This window comes from Clarias gariepinus, chromosome 2 (genome assembly GCF_024256425.1).
Source record: "Clarias gariepinus isolate MV-2021 ecotype Netherlands chromosome 2, CGAR_prim_01v2, whole genome shotgun sequence".
Taxonomy (NCBI): domain Eukaryota; kingdom Metazoa; phylum Chordata; class Actinopteri; order Siluriformes; family Clariidae; genus Clarias; species Clarias gariepinus.
This window is the reverse complement of record NC_071101.1, coordinates 25,387,570-25,411,221: the sequence shown is the minus strand read 5'-3', so window position 1 is coordinate 25,411,221 and position 23,652 is coordinate 25,387,570. Positions and strand designations below refer to the sequence as shown.

General features: G+C 38.9%; 3 protein-coding genes across 7 annotated transcripts; 1 reads left to right on the top strand and 2 right to left on the bottom strand.

Annotated features, from left to right (window-relative positions):
• Window positions 1–67: 67 nt before the first annotated feature.
• Window positions 68–7,007, bottom strand: eif3ja (eukaryotic translation initiation factor 3, subunit Ja). Of its 2 annotated transcripts, none has more exons than XM_053477360.1 (8): window positions 6,930–7,007; window positions 6,720–6,808; window positions 4,719–4,770; window positions 4,537–4,634; window positions 3,505–3,619; window positions 3,195–3,359; window positions 2,986–3,059; window positions 68–1,612 (listed from the first exon to the last, which is right to left on the bottom strand). In XM_053477360.1, exons 1-8 carry the CDS (start codon window positions 6,949–6,951, stop codon window positions 1,478–1,480), a joined length of 750 nt encoding a protein of 249 aa, XP_053333335.1. In that variant the 5' UTR covers window positions 6,952–7,007; the 3' UTR covers window positions 68–1,477. The 2 variants fall into 2 exon arrangements, with proteins under 2 accessions (XP_053333335.1, XP_053333340.1); XM_053477365.1 differs by having other exon boundaries at window positions 68–1,609.
• Window positions 7,008–10,056: 3,049 nt separating this feature from the next.
• Window positions 10,057–20,113, top strand: apba2a (amyloid beta (A4) precursor protein-binding, family A, member 2a). 3 transcript variants are annotated; one of them, XM_053512362.1, is made up of 12 exons: window positions 10,057–10,124; window positions 12,737–14,294; window positions 14,852–14,935; window positions 15,059–15,098; window positions 15,754–15,899; window positions 16,056–16,142; window positions 16,850–17,035; window positions 17,465–17,644; window positions 17,777–17,989; window positions 18,522–18,641; window positions 18,771–18,911; window positions 18,997–20,113. In XM_053512362.1, the coding sequence occupies exons 2-12, from the start codon at window positions 12,771–12,773 to the stop codon at window positions 19,066–19,068; spliced, it is 2,793 nt and encodes a 930-aa protein (XP_053368337.1). In that variant the 5' UTR covers window positions 10,057–10,124; window positions 12,737–12,770; the 3' UTR covers window positions 19,069–20,113. The 3 variants fall into 3 exon arrangements, with proteins under 3 accessions (XP_053368337.1, XP_053368338.1, XP_053368336.1); XM_053512363.1 differs by lacking the exon at window positions 10,057–10,124 and adding an exon at window positions 10,315–10,413 and having other exon boundaries at window positions 15,754–15,893; XM_053512361.1 differs by lacking the exon at window positions 10,057–10,124 and adding an exon at window positions 10,315–10,413.
• Window positions 20,114–20,761: 648 nt separating this feature from the next.
• Window positions 20,762–23,599, bottom strand: duox2 (dual oxidase 2). Of its 2 annotated transcripts, none has more exons than XM_053488151.1 (8): window positions 23,467–23,599; window positions 22,973–23,145; window positions 22,756–22,813; window positions 22,109–22,243; window positions 21,750–21,957; window positions 21,424–21,638; window positions 21,045–21,265; window positions 20,762–20,929 (listed from the first exon to the last, which is right to left on the bottom strand). In XM_053488151.1, exons 1-8 carry the CDS (start codon window positions 23,597–23,599, stop codon window positions 20,921–20,923), a joined length of 1,152 nt encoding a protein of 383 aa, XP_053344126.1. In that variant the 3' UTR covers window positions 20,762–20,920. The 2 variants fall into 2 exon arrangements, with proteins under 2 accessions (XP_053344126.1, XP_053344135.1); XM_053488160.1 differs by having other exon boundaries at window positions 20,762–20,926.
• Between the last annotated feature and the right edge of the window lie 53 nt (window positions 23,600–23,652).

Below are 23,652 nucleotides of genomic sequence, written 5' to 3'. Positions count from 1 at the left end.
TTTAAAACTAAGAACTATATTTCCAAATGACTTCCGTGCAAAACACACCAAAGAGAGCACAACGCCATACTTCTTGAAGACTTTTATTAAATTAGATCTCTATAAAACACGGCAGAATTGAATCATTTTCTTTGCTGACATTAAATTTTTATAACGCAAATCTGTTAATTTAAAAATGGAAACTCTCAAGATCTATTAGAAGACGTCTTATATGCACTTCATTTGCAAAAGTAACCATAATAGTATTCTTACAACCTCTTGTAACAATGCCTGCCTGCATGGTTTAGTGACACTGCATGAAGGAACTTCATAATATGTTAAACTGCAAATATATGATGTTCACAAAATTAGTGCTGCAATAGGAAAAAAAAGAACACAAACATACACCCTAAAACACAATATTTTAAATGTGTGACTAAATAAAGCTCCATAATTCTAAATCAAGTGAAATGCATTCATTAACTGCTTTGTCCCTACAGGTAGCTTTTATCAGATTGGGTACTCGACACGTTCAATGCATCTAAACAAAGGTTCGTACATGATCACCTGGAAATAGAAAAATGAAAATGTTTAATCAACTTTAAAAGGCGTATGACTGCTTCTAGGGTAATGCTTTGCTTTAAGCTTCCCTTAACTACTGCATTAATTAGCATTATCAAACCATAAACCTTAACATAATTAAATAAGCAAATACATGGATTAATTGACAAGAAAATACAGCTGCACAAACATTTTTCGATTCATTATAGACGAGTTTTCTCACAGATGGTTTAAAGCCAGGTTAATGTACTGTAGCTGCTGATTATTCATCTTGTAAAGTTAGTAAAGAGGAAAAGTGCAAGTTATTTTTGAATGCTATTATGTATTGATTCTGTTGTTCATGTAAATTAAATAATGACGGTTAAGGGAACCTCGATGAAAAGCATTACCACTTGTAAGGGTAATCACTTTAGATGTAGTCTTATTCAGCAACAGCAGTGACTAATAATGTCTATAGTTGTCACAAATGAAGGACAGCAGAAATGTAATCAATCAAAATACATAACATATAGACATTTTTTTCTGAAATTTGCATAGAATGTCAAATTTTATTTTAATGTCAAGTAGCTCTTAGAAACAGTAATACTGTTAACTCTTTTATACACGTTCATGTCAAGCTTGAGATTCACGTCAGTCAGGTTTTATTTTTGACTTTCAAGCTTTTATAAAGGACGTCACCCGACTATGACTTTTTTGTTTGTTTTTTTCCACAGCAAACACTAAAATGACCTACAGTCAATATAAACCAGAGAAAAAAGCTTCACTTAAGTCTTTGTCAGAGTAAACCACTTAAGCTTAGGCTAGTGTGTGTTACATGTGATGTGATTCAGTTTTTCTAGCTTGATTCTGGACGTGGATCTGGCTGTAGGGAGAGGTCATGCGCTGTAGAGGTGTATGTTTTGCCACTCAAAGAATATGATGGGTTAGGGATCAGGGGTCACATAAAATCCTCATAGTCTTGTGCGTAACCTCCATCAAACTCGCCGTAGTCATCAAGGTCATCTTTCATTTTCGCTTTTAAACCACCTCCTGGTAAGCCACCTTTCTTTTTCTTTTTTCCTTTATTTTGCTGCTAATTTATTATAGACAAAGAGAGGGAAAACACCACAGAATTAGGAAACAAATAATAAACATCCTACAGCCAAAATAGTTTTGATGTCCTGGCTAACCTCTTAGTTTTTCTGCTAATTCCATAATTTTGGCTATAGGAACAGTGTAAAATAATGTAGAATAAATTTAGACTAAAACATTCACACTACTAAAATATCAATTATATGTTATAAAATGTAAAAAAAACTTGGTATGCGCTAAAATATACAGTACTGCAACTCTCGAACATCATGAACGCACATTTGCAGACGGGGATAGCTCGAGCCGCACATGTTCCCAGTAGTAAAAAGAAGGTGGGTTGGGTTGGGTGTGCAGTTGTAGTTGGAAATGGGAGTTGTAGGTAAAATTATTCATGTTTTATTATTTCCAGTCATATGGAATGGTCGTAAATGGGGACTGAGTTTTAAGAAAAATACTGGCAGAGCAATTCTGAAAGAGATTTACTAAGGCGGCAGTTATGCTGTCTATTGTTATGAAATTTCGCCATAGTGGTCTAGTGGTTTACTGGGTCAACATCACGCGAGCAAATCGTCTCCTTGAAATGAAAAGGTTCCGCCCCGAATGAAACACAAATTTCTTTAACACTAACATAAGGTGTGTATGCTAGTTTCTTTCAGGAAAAATAAACTTGAGGAAGATGTCTTTTCATTTTAGAACACTTGTGTATAACATTTGTTAATATTTGCACCTGCGTGGTCATAAAGTTTAATAAATAGGCAGTCTTCCATATGATGGAAATTAAATTAAAACCAGAATTAGTGCAGAAACACTGTGCAGAATAACAGTGGAAGTAAAAAAACTATCTACAATATAAGAGTAATATACTGCCGCAATAAATGCACTTATCCCAGTGGTTCACTAGTGCTGGAATACCTTTTAAGGTAGAAAGTTTTCTCAGTACACCGTGGCCGTGATCAAACTGCCTGCTTCACATCTGAACTGCTGGCCTTCCAGGAATTTCTTTATTAGTCCAAACATGTGCAAATGGCCGGTCAGAACTATACAGGGGATGTGGCAATAACTCTGTGTCGAGTCCCTGTAATTTAAATCTGTTTATATTTAAGGATCAGGCGTTCCACTAGGTAAATGTTCACCAGGGCGACTGCAGTGGGCCCTGAGCCACTTCGACATCTTTTCTTTAATGGTGTCTGCACTATTCAAAGGTTTTATTGCTGTTCACTAGTGTCTTCCCCCGTAAATGTCAATCAGTTTTAAAGCTTCATTTACAAAAAATGTATAAAAAAAATTAATCACAAGTCCCGGTTTGACCTTAACACCCCCACTAAATTTTAAATGTCATCAATTATTAATTGCACTATAAACCTGACACCGTACCTTTTCTTGCCTCTGCTTCTCACTGAGTAACACAGTGAGGGAGTTGTTAATTTTCTTCAAGTCTTCAACTTCCACTAAAACAAAAGTCACAAAAGTCACAGCTGAAACATGTGCAAGAACATTGAGCCTTGATTTAAAGAAACGCATGTGACTTAGAACTCTATCTAAACACAGGTGATGAAGCTGTATGAAAGCCACATGAAACTCACATGATAGACACAGGTCTCTGAACAGTGACTCTAAAAAGCTGGAGTAGTGTATTGACTTCTCGTAGAGAGAGATTTTCTCCTTTAGCAACCGCTCAAACTCTGTAAAGTCATCTTTGGAGGAAGGGCTCATGGCGTCTAGTCCGGTTACGTTATTGGATACAATGCCTAACAGGCGGAAACAACAAAAATCTCATCCTTACTTAAAGTACGTCATGCATGGATTAACATATTTAGACATCTTTAAAATAATAACACTAAAACATGCATTTACAATATACTATGTAGATTAAAAAAAAAAAACAGCACTCACCAAAAGCATCTTTGGCTAGCTCCAAATCTGAATCCTCCTGAAGTTTCTTCACTCTAAGTTTTTCTGCTAACTCGTCCTCAGGGGTGCATTCTGAGCTGTCGTTAGATTCCTCTAACTGCCACAGACATAGTTCTCATTAAGAGCAATTTAGCAATTTTCCATTCAGTGTTCCAGATTTAATACAAGTAAGTTTATTTCTCTAAACAAGAACATATATCTTAATATAATTCTATTATAAGGGGCCCACTTCATGTCAAGACTACCCAAATGCTTCATAAATATATAGAGTCAGCCAAAAAATGTACACACACACATCAGGAAAAGAAAAACTTGTATACATTTTTGAATACTAAATGTATTGTTACAAGTTATACATTGATATATATATGGTAATATTATGATGATATGATATCATACTATTTTAAGTGTGTACAAATTTTTTTGGCTGACTCTACTCGTCATGAATATTATATATATATGTGTGTGTGTATATATATATATATATATAGTATAATTTACACCTGTTGAAAAGAACACCTGACCAACATGTTATTTTTGTTTTTGCACTCGAGTCAATCCACAATTTGAATGAGTCCTTGCATGTCTGTAGTCAATGACTAAATACTGGTTTAACTATCACTGTACTGTGCTTGCACACTACCTTCACTCCTTTATATTTCAGCCAGATTTGTGATCTGTTAGGTAAAAAAATCATTCCATTCGTAATTTATGTAATTAAATATAATGAATGTTTTGTCTTGACATAAAACTGTACAGCTCATCCCATGAGTCTCACCAACACCACAGCAGAAATTTACACACAACACAACAGTATGAAAATGACGAATCAGTGTGCGTTCCCATTTTCTTCCGTATTATCACATGTCCACTACAGCAGCATGAGTTACAGTATAATTAAGGGCATGGTACTGTAGCTCCGGTCCAGTGATGTACTGTGGTAGTCAGGAAACACATTATTAACGAACATATTAAATACATCAAAAAAAATGCACAATGTCATGAATCACTCACCTGCTTCTGAAGTTCCTCCTGTTTTTTCTTTTGTAAACTCTCCTTCTCTTTAATTTTATCAATAAGTTTTTTCTTCTCTGAAGGCTTTGTCACTGCAACTAAGAAATAAAAATGTGCTAAATGAAACAAAAAAAGCAATTGCAAGGATTGCATAAAGGATGTAAAACTGTACTTTAATTCACCTATTTCTGTTTCTGTCACCTTTTCTTCCTCCTCCTCATCATCCCAGTTATCCTGAATGAGAAACGAGATAAGCACATAGTCTATATCTTTATAAGAGCAGTATGATGAGTTAATTAGAAAAACACGACAAGACGTTGGTGTGATATACCGTGTCATGAAGTGGAGATAACACCCTGATCTTTTCTTGTTAGCAGTAACAACCTATATGTTTTATTATGCTTCACAGAATTTTGCCAACATTACCAAGTCTTTATTTGTTCAAGAACATGTCAAAGTGTTTTTCCCCCTGCAGATTACATGATAGCTACCAGCCAAGAAGGGGGAAGGCCTATACATGCTTCCTCTGAAGTCAGACGACCACAACGTTTTAAAACCACTATTCATGCAATGTCAGGTTTGGCATAACACACTGAGAGGAAAACTTTATCTACACACTTCCATATGTGTCCTTCAAAAAAATAGCCAATTTTGCTCTCTTGGATCCCCTCACCAGTCTCTCATTTTTTTAGTCTCAGAAAATAGTTTGTTAGGGAAAACCCAGAAAGATATCCGTCCTAATGACTCTCCTATGTTTATCTTTACAAAATGGTCACACAAAGTGCTGCCTGAAAATTCCTTTCATAAATGACAAATAAAGATCTACAGGAGACACAAACAGTTATGGATTAAATTGCTACAGTATATTTAAGTTTAATTCAATATACATTCAGTTGCAGAGTCTGCCTGATTTTTTTCCTGTTCATTTTTTTTTTATTATTATTAATTACGTACATTTGCATTTGAGGTGGTTAAAATGTTGCCCACCCATGTTGAAACCCACCAAGCACAGAGAGGACATGCAAAATCCATATACACAGAACCAAGGTGGGAATTGAACCCATTACAAGGCCATGCTGCCATTATTATTATCATTATAATGATATTGAATCAGGATATGTATAAATGCATGATATTTATAGAGTGGGAATACAACTCTATTGGCACAGAATTGGCACCTAGATATTATAATAATAATATTACTATCAGCTGGTCCCTGGTGATTCCCATTCCTGCTGTTTTTAACGCACAAGTGTGCGAGTATTTCTGAGGATAGGTTTATGACCATAGATTTATGAACGCCTGACCACCATCATACCCCCATGTGCTCGTTGACAACATAACCCCCCTTTTTGTTATAACCCAAATCTTTAGGGAAGCTCAGCAGATGTTGGCGTGTGGCTTTGGGTGTTTGTGATCAATCAGTCACAAAAACATTAGTCAGGTCAGGCACTGATGTCTCGGATATGAGGCCTGGGGTGCAGTCAGGGTTTTGGTTCATCCCAAAAGTTTTCGGTCGGGTTCATGTGCATAACATGGACCTCTTCTACTCTGACTTTGACAAACCTTGTCTTCATGCACAAGGGCATTGTCATGCTAGGACATGTGAAGGGAAATCCTAGCGCTACCCCAGCCAGTGGATGCAGACCCGGATAATACGAGAGGGTTGCGTCAGGAATTGCAGTCGGGTGTAAAACCTGTGCCAAGTTGTGTGTGCGGATCAGATGGTCCTCTGTGGCGACCTCACGACGAGAGCAGCCGTAAGATTACCAACAACTTTAGAAGAAGAACCACACAAGGGTGGGTGTCCGTCTACTTTTGGTCATAGTGTGTAGGGGATTGGACATGTGCCAGAAATCAGGTTAATTGATTTCAGAAGCCTTAATCCTATAATGCATGTTTCTGCAACATTAAAATATGATTTATGAAGGGAGTATTTGCATGTCCTCACTGTCACAGTGCACGATTATCCGAGCATCTCTCTCCTCCTCCTCGCCATCAGCATGTGGATGCGCTAACACTGATGATGAGGATGATGATGATGTTGATGTTGATGATGATGGGGAATAATCGGCTTCTCCAGTTTTATAGCTAGCCTGCGAATCCTATAGACACATTAAGGCTGATTTACGATCATAAAAGGAACGAAAGTCACCAGGCAGACAACAAGCTAAGTTACTAACTTTAACATCTTCATCCTCATCCTCGCCTTCCCACTTGTCATGCCCTGGCGCCTTCTTGATGGGCTCTTCCGGCTCGAAACTGTCGGCATCTGGGGCAGAAGGAGAAAGCGGTTGATTAGGCGAGACAACGACACGCTGTTGCACAGACTGCACATGTGCTCTGGATACTGAGAATGAGGAGAAGCAGCAGGCACGCTGTGTGTTTCTCACCCCAACTATCCGCGTCCGCCATTTCGGAAGGACCACTGAAGTGCAGCGCAGTGAACAGCCCACAACACAGCTACTTCCGCCTGCGAGCTGGAGGGAAACACTTCAAAATAAAAGCTCGTACTGCTGCTAATACTGTATTAATACCTAGCTTAGTGGTTAGCACTGTGGCCTAGTGATGGGAAGTTTCTTTAAATCTCGGTTATCAAAATCAACGAAGTCATTTAGTTAATTTCGTTCTTTTAATCAGAAATAAAATAAAATGTTGCATTTTCAATAAAAACACCCCCAATATGTCTACATACAAATTTTTTTGCTATAGTTCCAGTAATGAAAATATTACAATACAGCCAAGGACATATTATAATAAACAGAATGACTAGATTACCGTCATATCTTATATCTACCGTCATATCTACCGTCAATCTGAGTCGTTCGTTCTTCTGAATCTATTGCACCACATAGCGTCAATCACGTGACACAGGAACGAAGGACTCAGGACTTGAAGACTCATTGAGGAGAACCGTTCAATTCTGTTTCCTGTACATAACCTACGAAGGTTTTGCAATGATTTGGGCAATGCGCGCCCAGTAGAAAATCTCCGAGACTACTCATCATAGTAACGGGATGGCGGCTGAAACTCGGCTTTCTGAGTCACATTAAAGATTTGTTCAAAAAGAACGAATCGTTTAGGAACGACTATGGCTTTGAAACCTCCAGGGTCAAGGGTTGGACTCCCGCCTCGCGTCTGTGTGCATGTTCTCCACGTGACCCCACGTGTACAAAAAAAAAGATAGATGATGAAAGAATGAATGAATATATATATTAGTTGTGGTGAAGTTAATAACTCACTCACTCATTGTCTATACCGCTTTCCCTGCATACAGGGTCGCAGGGGTCCTGCAGCCTATCTCAGGAGAGGTGGCATACACCCAGGACAGCATGCAAATCCATCACAGGGCACACACATTCACACACTACAGGCAGTTTGAGAATGCCAAATGTCTTTGGACTATGGGAGGAAACTGGATTACCCAGAGAAAACCCAGCAAGCACAGGGAAGACATGGACACAGACATGGGCCAGGAATCCAAAACCCTCCACCCTGGAGATGCAAGGTCACAGTGCTAACCACTGCACTACTGTGCAACTATAACTATTATTATTATTATTATTATTATATAATGACATTATAAAAAAATACATAGTATTCAAAATAGACAGGGAGTTACAAAGCTACAATGGTTCTGGAGGTTACATAATGTAAAAAGATATGGTTCACTTTTTTAATTCTTAATATTCCTTATCGTTCTGCTTGTTTTTTTTTTTTTAGTGAAAGGTCACTTTACTGTAACCTACAGTATGAGAATTTATACCTAATTAGATTAGATCCAAATTATTGCAGATTTTCATTTAGCCAGGAAGGAACCAGACTTGATTCTACTTATTTAAACGATTTATCTGGAGCTTCAAACAGTTATCTGGTGTGGTGCCTATTTTACTATAAAGAGATCCAAAAAGATTTTTTTTCTGTAAATTATGAGAATGGTTTGAAGATGCAGCAGTTCTCTAGTATCCTCCTGGTGCTAGGTTACTTTCCAGAGTCCAAAGAGATATAGATTAGAATAATTAGTATTTATGAATTCTCACAAGCACATGAGAATAAGCATTGTAAAAAATGAGTGAGAAAGTGCTTAAAGATGAAACAAACAAAGCCAGTATCGACATGGCAGTGCAAGAGTTCATAAAAAAATTATTTTGTTTCCATTTGTGCAGTTTATGCATGTACTGTACTGTGATGTTTGATGTTGAAAAGCAGAAATACATGAATGAATTTTATTGTTTTTCTTTTAACAGAAAGCCATAAAGTGTTTTATTCCTTATATATCCCACTTTTTTCCATTTATTCTAGTTCAAGTCAAACTTATAGTTGATATTATGTTGATAATTTAATGTGTTCTTTCTTTCTTTTTTTTTAAACTATGAAATAACATATATGGCATCAGGTAATTAAGTAATAACATGAACAATCAGTTGTTATTTTAAGACACAATGGTCAAGCTTTTCTTGCAAGAGTTCTTGCAAGAACAGTATTGTCAAGTGCATTTGCAAAACCCACCAAGCACCATGATGAAACTGGCTCTCATGAAGACCATCCCAGGAAAGCAAAACCAAAAATCACTTCTGCCGTAGAGGAGAAGTTTATTTAGGGTTACCAGCCTCAAGAATGACCAATTAACAGCACTGCAAATTAGAGCCGTTATAAAGACTTTACAGAGTATAAGATTAACATTCAATTATTTGTCACATTTGTCACATTTTTTCACATATCTGGTGTCAGAGTGCAGAGTCAGCCAGGATACAACACCTCTGGAACAAACATGCTTAAAGGCCTTGGTCAAGGGCTCAACAGTGGCATCTTGGCGGTGCTGGGACTTGTACCCCTGACCTTCCAACCAGTAACCCAGAGCCTTGCCTGTTTGAGCCAACACTGCCCCTTCGTAGCAGACATATCTCACTATCAACAGTTCAAAGGAGGTTATTGCATTTTTTTTTAGATACATTCAGGATTGTTTTACTCTCACTCTCACTTTCATCGTCAGGATAAAAGAGACTTAGGTTTTGAGGATAAAGGAGACAAGGCTTACAAGATATAGGGACTCTTGGGATTCACCTGGATGAGGTGCCAATGACACACACACACACACACACATTCACATACTCATTCACACACTGCATGCAATCTGGAAACGCCAATTAACCTAATCGGTATGACTTTGCACTGTGGGAGGAAACCGGTGTACCTGGAGGAAACCAAGCACAGGGAGAACATGCAAACTCCACGCACACAGACCAGAGGTGGGAATTGGACCAGGAGGTGCAAAGCGACAGTGCTATAAACGAAGCCACCCTGTTGCTCATTATTTTACATTGGAAAGAGGAATAAAAATCGGCAAATGCATGGAATTCAAACTTTTGACTGGTAATGTAAGTGATATGAAGTTGTCTACAAAGAATGCAGAATGTCTAAATGATGAGGGCCGTGCAATGACTTTTATTTTGATCCTGTCCCGGCTTTCAGAGGCAGGATTGTCCATGTGTTTAATGCTGCTGGCTTTGTCCAGTTGATCTGCCCCTGCTGCGGTTACCATTGAAACGGGATGGCGGCTGAAACTCGGCTTATTTAATGCAGTGAAGGTAAAGTCAGTGCAACATCGTCTCAATTCAGTGCAGGTTTTAAACCACCTGCAGGCTCGCGTGCATCCATTAGTTTGACTGTGTGTCTTTAAGTCAGTAACGCTCTGTCCCGGGATGCTGCGCGCGCGCGTGTGTGTGTGCGCGTGCGTGCGTGCGTGTGTATGTGCGCGCGCACGCGCGCTGCATCCACGTTCCTAAACACTCGCCATCCCCGCTTTAAGCTCTTTACTGTAGACGTGTGAGAGAACGAACCCCGAGCTCACACACGCCTGTACAGCCGAATCCTCCGGTAAGCTCGTTTAACAAGTATCTGTGTAAAGTGTGTCAGTGTGCGTACAGCGGCTCTGTGGTGTGTTTTCATTAGTCATGTTTTCTGTGAGAGACTGGCTGCGAGGCTGGGACACAATTACGCGAGGAGACAAGACAACTGCACCAAAAACACCAGTGCGTTCTGTCTGCAGTGTGGACATCATGTCTGTGCTTCATCCTCCAATGACGCATCTCTGGGGTTTGTGGCTGGACATGATCTTAGAGTTCCCCCTGTCTGTGGTGTCTCAAGCGCTGAGTCCAGCAAATGTCTCATTAAAAATTCTGTGTAATTGTGCAGCTAAACCTGTATATTGCTCCAACTGCACTTGAGTGTAATTCTCAATGCAATGCTTCCTCCTATCTCTGAGTGTGTGTGTGTGTGTGTGTGTCTCTCTATCTCTGTTTGTCTCTGTGTCTCTCTCATTCTGTCTCACTGTGTTTCTCTATCTTTTTCTCTGTTTGTCTATGTCTCTTTATGTCTGTCTCTCTCTCTGTCTCTCTGTTTGTCTCTGTCTCTCTCATTCTGTCTCACTATGTTTTTCTTTCTTTTTCTCTGTTTGTCTCCGTCTCTCTGTGTCTCTCTCTCTCTCTCTCTCTCTGTTTGTCTCTGTGTCTCTCTGTCTCTCTCATTCTGTCTCTCTCTCTCTCTCTCTGTGTTTCTCTCTCTTTTTCTCTGTATGTCTCTGTCTCTCTATGTCTCTCTGTCTCTATGTCCGTCTCTCTCTCTGTCTTTCTCTCTTCTCTCTCTTTCTCTCTGTCTGTCACTCTTTCAATGAGCAGAGAAATAACTACAACAAAGCCCACATGGGGTATGTCCCACTGCTAACCCAGGCAGCAAACTTAAGATCTTTAATTCCTTCATCTGACTCATCAACGAGAGTCAAACTGTCTTGCAAAAAATGCAATGCAATAAAATCTAAATATGCCAGCAATTCCTAATTAAGTTCAGTAGTCTTGTACCTCTGATATAGAAGATTTCTTGAGTTTGTAGTTCGCTGCTGTGTAACAAGAAATTTTCTATCACATGATAAATATCTCAAACTCATTTTCTAATGAAAGTCCTGTACTATGTACAAATGCTAGCCAAGACACAGAAGAAATTATTGTTGTCACAAGCTCAGTGTGTGTGTGTGTGTGTGTACGAATATACAGTACAAGTTGGTATCCTTTCAAAACTAGTTTTGTAACATGATGGCAGAACAAGGCACAGGGAGCACCAAAAAACATCGTCCTGTGTACATCAGGAGCTGTTCGCCATTTCATCATGGTGGTTAAGGCATTGGACTACAGTTCAGAAGATCCTAGGTTCAAACCCCACAACATTCAAGTTGCCACTCTTGAGCCCTTGAGCAAGGCCCTTAACCCTCAACTGCTCAGATGCATAATGATATATAAAAAAAGTAAGTTGCTCTGGATAAGGGTGTCTTCCAAATGCCGGAACGTAAATGTAAAATGCGTCAACGTTTGACATGATTCAGCAAGTTAATTCGGCTGCAATGAGTTATTCAAGCAAAAGAACATTTCTGGAAGGTGAGGTCAGGAAGACCTTCAACGAGATCAACCCCTGAAACTATTCGGTAATTTGTGCATGGTGATCGTAAGAGAACATCATGTCAGTGTGTCATACAGAACAGTCCAGGCAATCTTCACGTCTTATTTGAACATGTGCCGTGTTGCTGCCAAGTGTGTTCCCAGGCTGCTGACCCTAGTGCAGAAGGAACATCACATCGAAGTCTACCAAGAACTTTGTCAGTGTGAAATGAAGGACGTGTCCTTCAGGTCAAGGATAATTCTCGGTGAAGAAACTTGCATGTACCTTCAACATTCATGGCATTCTGCAATTGTGAAATCATTCCCAGGCTCCAGACCATCAATATCGAATTCTACTGCCTAGTTTTAAGGTGTCTGAGGAAGGGCATATGTTGAAAAAACAGCTTGTAAACCGAGGTAATATCGAAACTTTCTGATACCATCTTGTATATATTCCAAGTAGCCCAATCTTTGGAAAAAATTTAGATTAAATGAAATCTTAAGATTCTAAGACTTTTTTTTGGCCAGGCAGTGTATTATAGATTTGGTTTTACAGATTTGATGGAGTGCACAGTGGGATCCCACAGGTTGAGCTGGATTATGTGACCAAGGATAAAACATCTAAACTAAATTTTTTGTTCTATTGTCATGATCGACATCATGAAAGGTCAAAGGAAAAGGTATAAATGAATGAATGAAATTCATTAATTATTCTGCTGTGACTTTTCAGATGCTGCTGTGTTTCCATTACTGTTTTGCATTCTGTTTTACAGCTCCATAGGATTCCCACTTGGAGTGGGCTTACTGATGCCAGTTATGGCTCTCAGACAAAGCCAAGGTTCCAGGGCAATGACTGATTGTCCGCAATACATCTCATCTGTACCAGACCAGGCAGTTAAACACTCCAGAGACAGAGAGGATTTTGAGGAACCTCATAGCAGTAACACAGAAAGCCAGTCAAGCACACCAGTCCCAGCCAGCTACTGTCCCACTGAAGGCTCTGTGTCAGGGGAGGATTTCGACCATGAAGATAGCCCTAATCAGCATGACAGCATGGAGGAAGACTCACTGTCTGAATATGATAATGTGAAATCGGAGGAGGAAGACGAGCAGGACTATGAGGAAGATGAGGAACTGCATACCGATGCAGATGGGATGACTTACTATGTTCACTGTTGCCCTGAAGACGAGAGTTATTTGGAAGGAATGGACTGTCATGAGGTTGCTGAAAGACCAAGTACTTCCAGAAAACCACCTGCTGGAGAAAGTTCAGATGCCTGGGAATTCTCCGAGGGATTTTATGGAATGCTCCAGCAAGGAACAGAGGACCTGGTCCACAAAGGTCCCAAGCCTAGTACTGAGTCTTTCATTCATGCTCCCATGGCGGAGGATGAAGAAGATGATGAAGACGATGCAGAGGACGTAGAAGAAGAAGATGAAAATGATGATGATGAGGAGGAGGATCCTGCGGAAGAAGATGAAACATGTTTTGCTTATGAACAAGGAAAGGCAGGCGGGAGTCAGGATGAAATTATCTGCAAAGGGCAATGTGATTTACGAGAGCACAGTAAAAACCCTCATCGGGGATCAAATTCCATTAAAGGAATGAGAGTAGGAGACAAGGGTTTAAGTAAAGATTACACAGTAGATAAAAACATCCCAGAAAAGTGTACGGGTGACAGCCAGAGGTCAATCATCTGTCACAGAGAAGGTAATCAAAAGACCAATGCTGAAGTTAAAGCTGATCATCTAGGAAACTTTGAAGTAGCCAGGGCAGAAACAAACTCAAAACAAAGGTCTGTATTTAGACGGCATCAGATTTGTAAAGATGACAAAGGCAGCAAAAACCGCAGAATTAATAGTATGACCAAACATGAAGATACTGATAATAGTGAGGATTTAAAAAAAAGACATTCATACAAAGATCATGGGAGGGAAAAAAGAGAAGACAAGTGTTTACATGTTGGGGATGGCAGTTCTGAAGACAGTACAAGTAGGGGACAGAGGTGTCCTCATAGCAATAGGGCGAAGACTGGGAGAGATACGGAACAATCAGTGGGCACGGATGAGGATATGAATCAGGTTGTAAATGAGATAAAAACCAAAATGAAAGTAGGACCTCAGAGCTCTGAGATAGACAGAGGTATAGTAGAGAAGTCGTGCAACGAAAGGAGGATCCCAGAAAGTTCACAAGTATCTGCGCTTAGACCACACAGTGAAGAAAGCAGACTCAATGCCTCCAACACACCCATGTCAGCTCTTGACTCACGGCTGCAGAACGACCCAGTCAGACTCACTAAAGAAGACTGCTTGAGGTCCAGTAAGGGCCAGGTAACAAAGCAGTTCAGTCAATAGCACTTGCAATAATTTTTGAACAGGACGTTTTTTTTTTTCTCAGTTTAGAGTACCTTCTTATTATCAGCTGTCATATCAAGGCAGGTATTAAGTCTTACAGGTTAGGTTTTTTTTCATTATGGCCAATAGTAGCCAGTAGGTAAAAAGTATCAAATCTTCAATTTTGGCAAAAATTTGTTGATAAATATCTTCCTGATGCTTCAACACAACTGAGAAAGTTTTAATCTGAATTTAATGAGCCTGTTAATCCAATTATTCTAGAAAAACATTTTTTTTTGTTGATATAAGCCCATGCAACTGTTGGAAGAACAGATTTAGTCTAGATTTAGATTTCATATCTCTGCAACCGGCCATGATACAGTAAGAGAATGAAGCTTATTGAACCAGAAATCCCAAAATATCCATAACTCAAATCACCTAAAATGCAACTTAATACCTAATTTGATGTGAAATGTCACATTTAATTTAAATTTATGTTCAGGTCACTGCAAAAGATTTAAATGGCATAATTCAAAGTTTTATCCAATTCTCAGGTGACTCAAAACAGCCCACAACACGGCACAATAAATCCACGATCTGAAACCAACACAACAGCTGACAACTGTAACCTCCCTCAGGTAAGAAACTAGCAACAGACAGGAGCTTCCTTCACACTTGTTTCAGAAATGCAACTTTAACAACAAAAAAAAATCTAAAACCTGTGTGCATTTGCAGCCTAACAGATTTCCTTTTCTTTACAGCAAGGAAAGAAAAACCACTCTTTCCCAAGCTTTGTGGATGGTAAACATTTTCAATCTTATTATTACTGTTGAAGTGCGATATTTCCATAGTGTATTACTTTAAGTCTCGTTTGACTTAAATTATATGTGTTGTGATAAGTATGTAATACATTTGTATGTAATACACTGTATTGTGCAGTCTCGAGCCACCCCACATTTTTTATATTAAATTCAAATAAATTAAATTATGTACATTAAATCGTAACAATGCGACAGGCTGCAAAGTGCCTAAACACACAATATAAAAACTGGCTGTTTAAGTAACAACCTTAGCAGCAATCTCATTTCCCCTATCGTTTGTTCCACCCACTCAGTATTCAGCATCACCAGTATACTAATCAACAGCCTGATCACCTGTCAGGCTCTTTGGCTCTTTGGGAGCAATATATGAAGAAATAGGGAGTGACTCAAGATCTATAAGAACTATATGTACTGTGATTACTGTATGTAAATAAAACACCAGATAATTAAAATAGATACGTAGATGTTCTTAAATGTTCCCTAATGGGACAATTGAGTGGATATATACTTTTAAAAGACTTCGTAGAAAAGAAATATTGGTTAAGCTTGTATTAATTTTTAAAATATCTATTTATATACAGATTTTTTAAATGTCCAAAGCTATTACTGAGGGTGATTTATGATCTCTTACGCAGTCCCAGGCCCATGTGAACCAGAGGACCTCATTGACGGGATCATCTTTGCTGCTAACTACCTCGGGTCTACCCAACTTCTCTCAGACAGAAACCCGTCCAAGAGCGTGCGCATGATGCAAGCTCAGGAAGCTGTAGACAGAGTAAAGGTTACAGTTTTGGAAGCCCTAGATCCAGATCTGCTGACCCTTTTTTAATCCATTAAAATAAACATGATAAAATGATACAGTAGAGATGTCTAATGTCTGGAAAATGTCTATTCTGCCCACTAGATGTAGCTATAACTCTTCTGTTGTGTGTTTTAGTGCGGCGATAAAGAGAGCCAGAGCCCGATCGAGGTTGACCTCTTCATTTCCACAAAAGCCATCAAAGTGCTCAATGCTGACACACAGGTTGACAATGTTCAGTGTTATAATTTACAATATTAATAGGAATAAAGGTCTGATACAGTGTAGCTAGACAGGCGATTTTAAATATTCTTTACATTTTCAGCTGTAAAGTTACGTTATACAGTAACTATCACTCTATTCTAAACTGAAATATGTGTCTGTCTTTTCTTTTTTTTATGCATGTATCTCAATACTAGGTAAAGTTCTAATTAGTAAAGTTTTAAGAAAAGTTGCCCCAAAAACAAAAAGGGAAAAACTGCATTTAAAAAATCCTACCCTGACTGTGAGATTTTTACCAGCTGGCATCTGGTTACAGATTTACAGTAACTGAATAAGCCCATGTTGATTTCAGCATTGCATGTAACACACCAAAAACCTAATAAAAGTGTGACATTCACTGCACGAGAAAAGCACACTCAGCTGGCAAGGTGTTGATCAGAGATCTTCAAAAAGTTTTTTTTTTCCAGCCACATTTGTTAAGCTGGCTCCTTAGCCAAAATGGTGTTAAAAGAAACTAGCCTAAGCAGGATTTAAAAGTAGGATGGGATGTTTGCCAAAATACAGCCACATCGACACCTGACAGATTCTCCTGAGCTACTGTACGCATATAACCATGGTAGTGAAACAATATACAGTATAAAATGAGTTCTTATAATCTCTAGGAATTTTAAATAGTATGTTAGCTGATATTGATATCTCTTCTCATGCAGGAGACAATGATAGACAATGCTCTTCGGACTATCTCCTACATTGCAGACATTGGGAGCGTGGTAGTCTTGATGGCTCGCAGACGAGTGTCACAGTCTGCTGCACTCGACTGTAATGAAACCAGCCTGAACTCTGCAGAAGCCAGGAAGCAGTACCGTATGATCTGTTACGTCTTTGAGTCTGAGGATGTAAGTTAAGACTGTACCCTGATTGCAAACTGATACTATCGTATCATAGATAAGGTGCAACTTTTTACAGTTTTTTTTTTTTTTTTACCTGTATAGATGCTCAAATGTTAGTTTTCCAGTAATCCAGGCATAGGGCCTTAACACAAACAATGATACTTATAACATATTGTATTTAATGCTATAAGGGCAAATGAATTGCCAAAAAACACAGCTTAAATCCTTGTTTTTCATGTAATTATTACTCATCTAAATAATTTCCTTCTGCCTGACTGTAGATTTACCAGTGTAGAAGGGGCAGTGCCCTGAAAAGTGTATGATTATGTAATTGCTCATGACCTCATTTTCTTTCCTTGATTTGCCTTGACTTGACTGAGCATGCTGCCTCACTCAAGTATTCTCCTGCCTTCACTCTCCCCTCTCCATCTTCAGGCCCAGCTCATTGCACAGTCCATTGGTCAGGCGTTTAGCATGGCCTACCAAGAGTTTCTGAGAGCAAACGGAATTAACCCTAAGGACCTCAGCCAGAAAGACTATAGCGACATTCTTAATTCACAAGAGATGTACAACGATGATCTCATTCACTTTTCAAACTCTGAGAACTGTAAAGAGGTAGGGGGAGTCCCGCACTCTAAAAGTTACTCAGACAACATTCTGCACAAAATGATAGTTTGTGTGGAGCGTTCTGTTTCCTCCCCTCCCTGTTGACCCTGACCTGTTTCTTTTTTTTTTCTCTTTGGCTAGTTGCACCTGGAGAAGCAGAAAGGGGAGATTCTTGGGGTTGTGATAGTAGAGTCTGGCTGGGGGTCGATCCTGCCCACTGTTATCCTCGCCTGCATGCTGAACAGTGGACCAGCTGCTCGTTCCGGAAAGCTCAACGTGGGTGATCAGATCATGGCTGTCAATGACACAAGTCTGGTGGGCTTGCCCCTAGCCACTTGTCAGAGCATCATCAAGGTTTTTATGCATTTTTATGAATTAATCTAATGCTCAATTATGTTCTTTTTTTTAAGATTCTTAAGATAATTAAAATGAAACTTACTTACCCTATTGTTGTTTTTTTTAGCTCCATTTAACAAGGCTTGGGTAAATTTGTGTAGATTACTAATTAGGAATACTTACAAATTAGATTAAAATCCAGTTATTTATTCATCCATTATTTTCATGCTCGTCAATGCACTGTGGGTGAGACTTTCATTAAGCGAGTGCTCCTCTTAGATTGGGAAAGAAATGATGTGACATGATAAAGGTGATCAGTCAGACTCAGATCAGTGCACTGATTTGCAGCGGCACTTAACTTTATGGGACACAAATCATGGCAGAAAAACATCCCACAGCAAAATAATTTTTTCTTACTTTTCACTGCTTCTGATTTTAAATATATCTACACTTGCATTTAAGTATATTATTTCTGTATTTTGCAGTTTTGTGACCTGTTTGTTGCTTACAACCTGTGTGTGTACAGTATGTGTGTTGATGTTTATTCCAGGGCTTGAAGAATCAGTTACAGGTGAAGCTGAGTGTAGTAAGCTGTCCTCCTGTGACTACGGTGCTAATAAAGAGACCAGATTTGCAGTACCCTTTGGGCTTCAGTGTACAGAATGGCATAGTGAGTCCACTATAATTGGGTGATATACTGTAAGAGTGTGAAAAGAGCATGATGCTGTGTATTTATAAGTATGTTGACTAAGATTACCAGAAATACATTATGCTCTGTTTGAATTAATTATCTTTCCAGATCTGTAGCCTGATGCGAGGTGGAATAGCAGAACGCGGAGGAGTGCGTGTGGGTCATAGAATAATTGAGATTAACGGACAGAGTGTAGTTGCCATGGCACATGAGAAAATTGTCCATGCCCTGTCGGTGTCTGTCGGAGAGGTCAGTGTGTTCTATATGACCTCAGCTGGTGCTTTGTGCATGTTGCATTGCTTGAGACTGACAATGCTTTATCTTTTGTTGACAGATTCATATGAAAACTATGCCAGCTGTGATGTTCAGACTGCTAACTGGACAGGAAACCCCAATGTACATCTAAACGCAATGCTGGTGCTGTGGAAGCTCTGTGATGCCCTGCGCTGCCTGTGTAACTCGACAGTTCCATACACAGTTCCTTGTTCCCAAGAGGAACTCCTAAAGGTTTTATGTAAAGCCCTACAACAAAGTGTTTTCCTACCCTTCTCAGCAGAAAAATTAAAAACTTCTCCAAATATCCTTCATTCCTTATAAGTGTAGTTTGAATCCCTACTACGAACTGTAAACATCCTTGTTGTGCGCTCTGCAAGTATACTAGTTTACTAATCCAGTATCAGTACATCCATTAGGGAAACTGACATCAGGCTTAACCCTTGGTTGATCATGCTCATTTACAGTGTGTATGCTTCGTCATAACCAGAAAACTAACGCAAGATATTTTAATCCTCATGTTGGAAGGCAAGGTCTGTGTGTGAGTATGTATGAGACAAGGTGTTTAAAGCTAACACTGACTTAAAGTACAAGACTCTCCTAATAAATTAGGTTTGCAGTGCTCAGCAGGGTTAATGTGGATGAATGAATCTTCTGAATGGTAGTCACCTCCTCCTGTTTTTAACCCGAGGGGGGAAAAAACAATGCATGATTGTGTTCCCTGCAGGTGAGCTGTAGCTTATAGAATGTCGGGTCACCCATGTCAGACCTAGTAAACAAATACAGCTGTGGTTAAGTCCACCCTGACAGTTGTCGTTCACCCACTTGCTTTGCCTTGCATGATTATTTTTGTTTTATTTATTAGTATTGGTATTTATTTAATGCTGTAAATAATAGAGTTGTTTATCAGCTGACTTGTAATAACTAAGACTAGATATCTATGCAGATTCATTAGCTAAAATGGGAATGACGCTATCCATGTTTGTAATTAGCCATTTATATTTAGTTCATTTCATTAGACTCCGGTCATTTGTGGAGGATTGCCTGACTTCCAAAGATTTTCTCATTAGAATATATCCAAATACCCATGACACATTGGGCTGATTTAATTGTATTATATTGTTTTTTTAATCTGTGCCTTTGACTCTCACCCGTTAAATAAACTAAATATTCCTTTATTTTTTGGTCTGTTCATTTCATCTTGCAATGCATAATAAATTATATTAATTATATTAATTAATAACCACTGAAGCATGCTGTATGTAATTGGTCTTAAGCCTGAAATATTTTGTTGAAGCCTTTTGTCTCCATTTGGAAACTACAGATTGTTGACGTGACGGCGGGTTGACTTAACGGGTAAAAACACTGGCATATAGGCTCACTTGGTTTTTCATATTTGACAATATAAGAATAGATTTCTATATATAAATAAATTAATGTGCCAGTAATGCAGTAAGAAGTTAAGATTTTAACATGGTGTATTAATATTTAATATTTTGACATGTGCATCTGTTTTAAAACTGATAATACAGATCGGATACAATAATACCAAAGGAATTAAGAATTGAGAATTTTTTTAACTTGTCTGGTGTCAGTGACATGCTTTGCTGAGTGAATTAATCTACCACTTGTGTAAGATGTTATTATTTTATGAACTACGCCTAAAGAATACAGTGCATACAGTATATAGGCTTATTTTACTCCATGGAGTACCTATTCCTATTTATAACCCATTATAAACCAGCATAAGAGTGCATTGGGATTTGTTCATTATTAATTTGATTGTTCTGTACACAAAGTTTTTCATATATATTTATTTCCCCCAAACATATGTATATACATATTTACACATATATGTATGTAAAGTTACAGAATTTTTTTTTACAGTTCTATTTACAACCACATCAACATAAAAAGCTTCCTTCTGTAGGATGTGTGAATTTCAAGTATGTAAAATGGTGGCCTTGTCGGCTTCAGGTTGTTTCTCAGAGCTTCTGTGGAAACATGTAAAGTTCATCATTTTATTCAGCAATATGAAGATGTCTCGTTTTATTAATATTAGGTTTATGCTAGTTACAGTGCTTGTTTAATAAGGGTATGGAGACTTACAGTTAAAGTGGTGGTCTTCTGTGGTCCGTTACTCATTCCTTTTACAGTCACTCCTTCTAAACTTACTCCTTCTAGGAAGCTGTTATTGAGGTAGCCCTCTGATACGGAGCACATGTTATCATCATACTCATCCACCCCAACACTGAAAGCTTCTCTCATCTTCTCTGGGATCAAGTAATCCAGCAGAATCACTATAATACCAATTACTGCACACAATAAACCTGTAAACCACAACAGTGTGTTGTTTAGAAAAGATCTACTTTGAACAGTTTTGATTTTTAATATCATTCATGTCGTTAATGTTTTGTGTATTGTCTACAATACTAATTATACCAGAGAGAGAAGTATTAAATCATTATGCATGACACAGGATACATACCCGTAGCTACACCTAACCAGAAAGAATGGCTATATTCCGTCTGAAAGGATTCTGCGCCTATAGAAAAGGTGCACTGTGAGAGGTTGTATATTGTAGAAAAGGAGGCCAAGGAGAAGAAGATAAAAGCGGCCGTAGCAACCATCATGAAGCCGGCGTAGAGGATGACAGGCATTGAGAAGAGGATGTTGGCCAGTATCCAGCAGCAAAAAGCTGTCCTGTGGGAAAAGAGTGAGAGAGACACCATTCTTTACTGTACCTGTTTGCATTTGTTGAATAGGCCTTGTTTCGCCATTCTGAAGACGGTGTCAGTGATCGCACTGTCTTACCACAGGGTGGCCGAGGCGAATCTGCCTGAGAACTGGTACTGATAAATAAGACTGCAGGGACTGTTGAGGGTGAACTTCTCAGCAATGTACAGGATGGGATTGGGAAGTCCTCTTTCCAGGGCATCAGAATAATCATCACCTATGACACCCGACCATGTGAACATTTCGTTGTAGTTGATGATCTCGTTGAACTGTACCACAGGATCTCCTACAGGGACAGAAAATAAATATCAAATATATGAAGCCTCCTGACTTAACTTAAATATCATTGGGTTATTTTTTTTACCGAATGTGTACTGTACATAAGAATTGTTTTGGGAAAAAAGCAACAGTTGAGACAGTTTTTCTGCTTGACTGACCTCTTAGGGTGATGTTAATTCCATACAGGCCCACATGCAGACCAACCTCAGCAGTTACCACGACATTGCTGAAGGACTTGTATGTAGTGTTAGCCTTCAGGCTTCCTTCAGCCCAGTCACACGTGAAGTTTAAAACTGTAACAGGGAGGGGGAAGTCATTCTCAGTGCATGGATGGAAAGCATCATGACTTACAGTGAATCAGTGTATTAGGATGTAATCACCAGATTTCATGTTATTCCCCAAAACAGTGAAAATAATCATAGTGTAGATCATTATCAAGATTTTCATAGTAGTCTTGTATACAGTAGGATTGAATTTAATTCGTTAAATTCAATTTAATTCATTTGTATAGCGCTTTTAACAATTGTCATTGTCGCAAAGCAGCGTTACACAATTAAAATAATGATTTATGTTTGTATGGAATGTGAATGTGTGTGAATCAAAATGGTCAGATTGTCCCTGATGAGGAAGCCGAGGGCGACAGTGGCAAGGAAAAACTCCCTGAGATGGCAATAGGAAGAAACCTTGAGAGGAACCAGACTCAACAGGGAACCCATCCTCATTTGGGTGAAACAGAGCAGGAATTGATATAATACATGAATTTAGTGGTATGTTTACAAAAAGGTATAGGTTATAATATACTTGCCAACTATAACTACTCCTATAAATAAGCTGATAATTATCCTGAATGTCCAAAGAATCCTCTAAAAGAAAGAAAGAAAGAAAGAAAAAACAGTTAGTAATACAATCCATGCAATTTCATTTACTATTGACATGCAAAAGAACTGTGTCCTCCTGAAAGCAGAGGTAGTCTCTAAGTGAGGTGTTGAGAGTTCAGTGCTCTTGTGTTTGAGTGCCCTTACCGATCGGCCACGTATCCCGGGCACAATGAGGAGCAGGATGGCGAGCAGCGTCAGGAACACCAGGATGACAGCGAGCAGACTGCCGCTGAATATAAACGGGGTTCTTTGTAGCGGGTAGAATGGGTAAATGTCATCGTAGAAAGTCATCTTCCTTCCAAATCCGTGCGCTAAAGCTGAAAGCACAGCAGCGAAGACAGGAGCTCAGTTACCCACAGATACTCAGATAAGAGCCTGCATTAAACCGGAGCGCATCTCACGTTTAATAATAACTTAATCACAAACATGGCTAGTCTAGTTATGCGTTTATTAATTAAATAGACTATTATTCTTTTTTTTTTTATTCTAAAAAAAAATAAAAATAAATAAAAAATGTCATTATTGTGCTAATTAACGTTTTAGGCCTGTATGAGATTGTAAGGCAATCCCTCGACTTTGCCTCCATCACATGCATGCATACTGTAAGAGTAATATTGAAGCCAATCTCCGAGGCTTACCTGTAAGCACGAGAAACCACGCAAAGTGTGCGCAAAACGTGCAGGATCGTCGCAGTCCAGGGGGAATTGTGTTTCCACGGAGGTGAGCATCTTTTATATCCTCACACCTCCTGGGGTTCGACTTCATTTGCATAGATGGTAACTTCAAGAATGGAGGTGTCGACCAGCATTGACCATCCCTGCTTC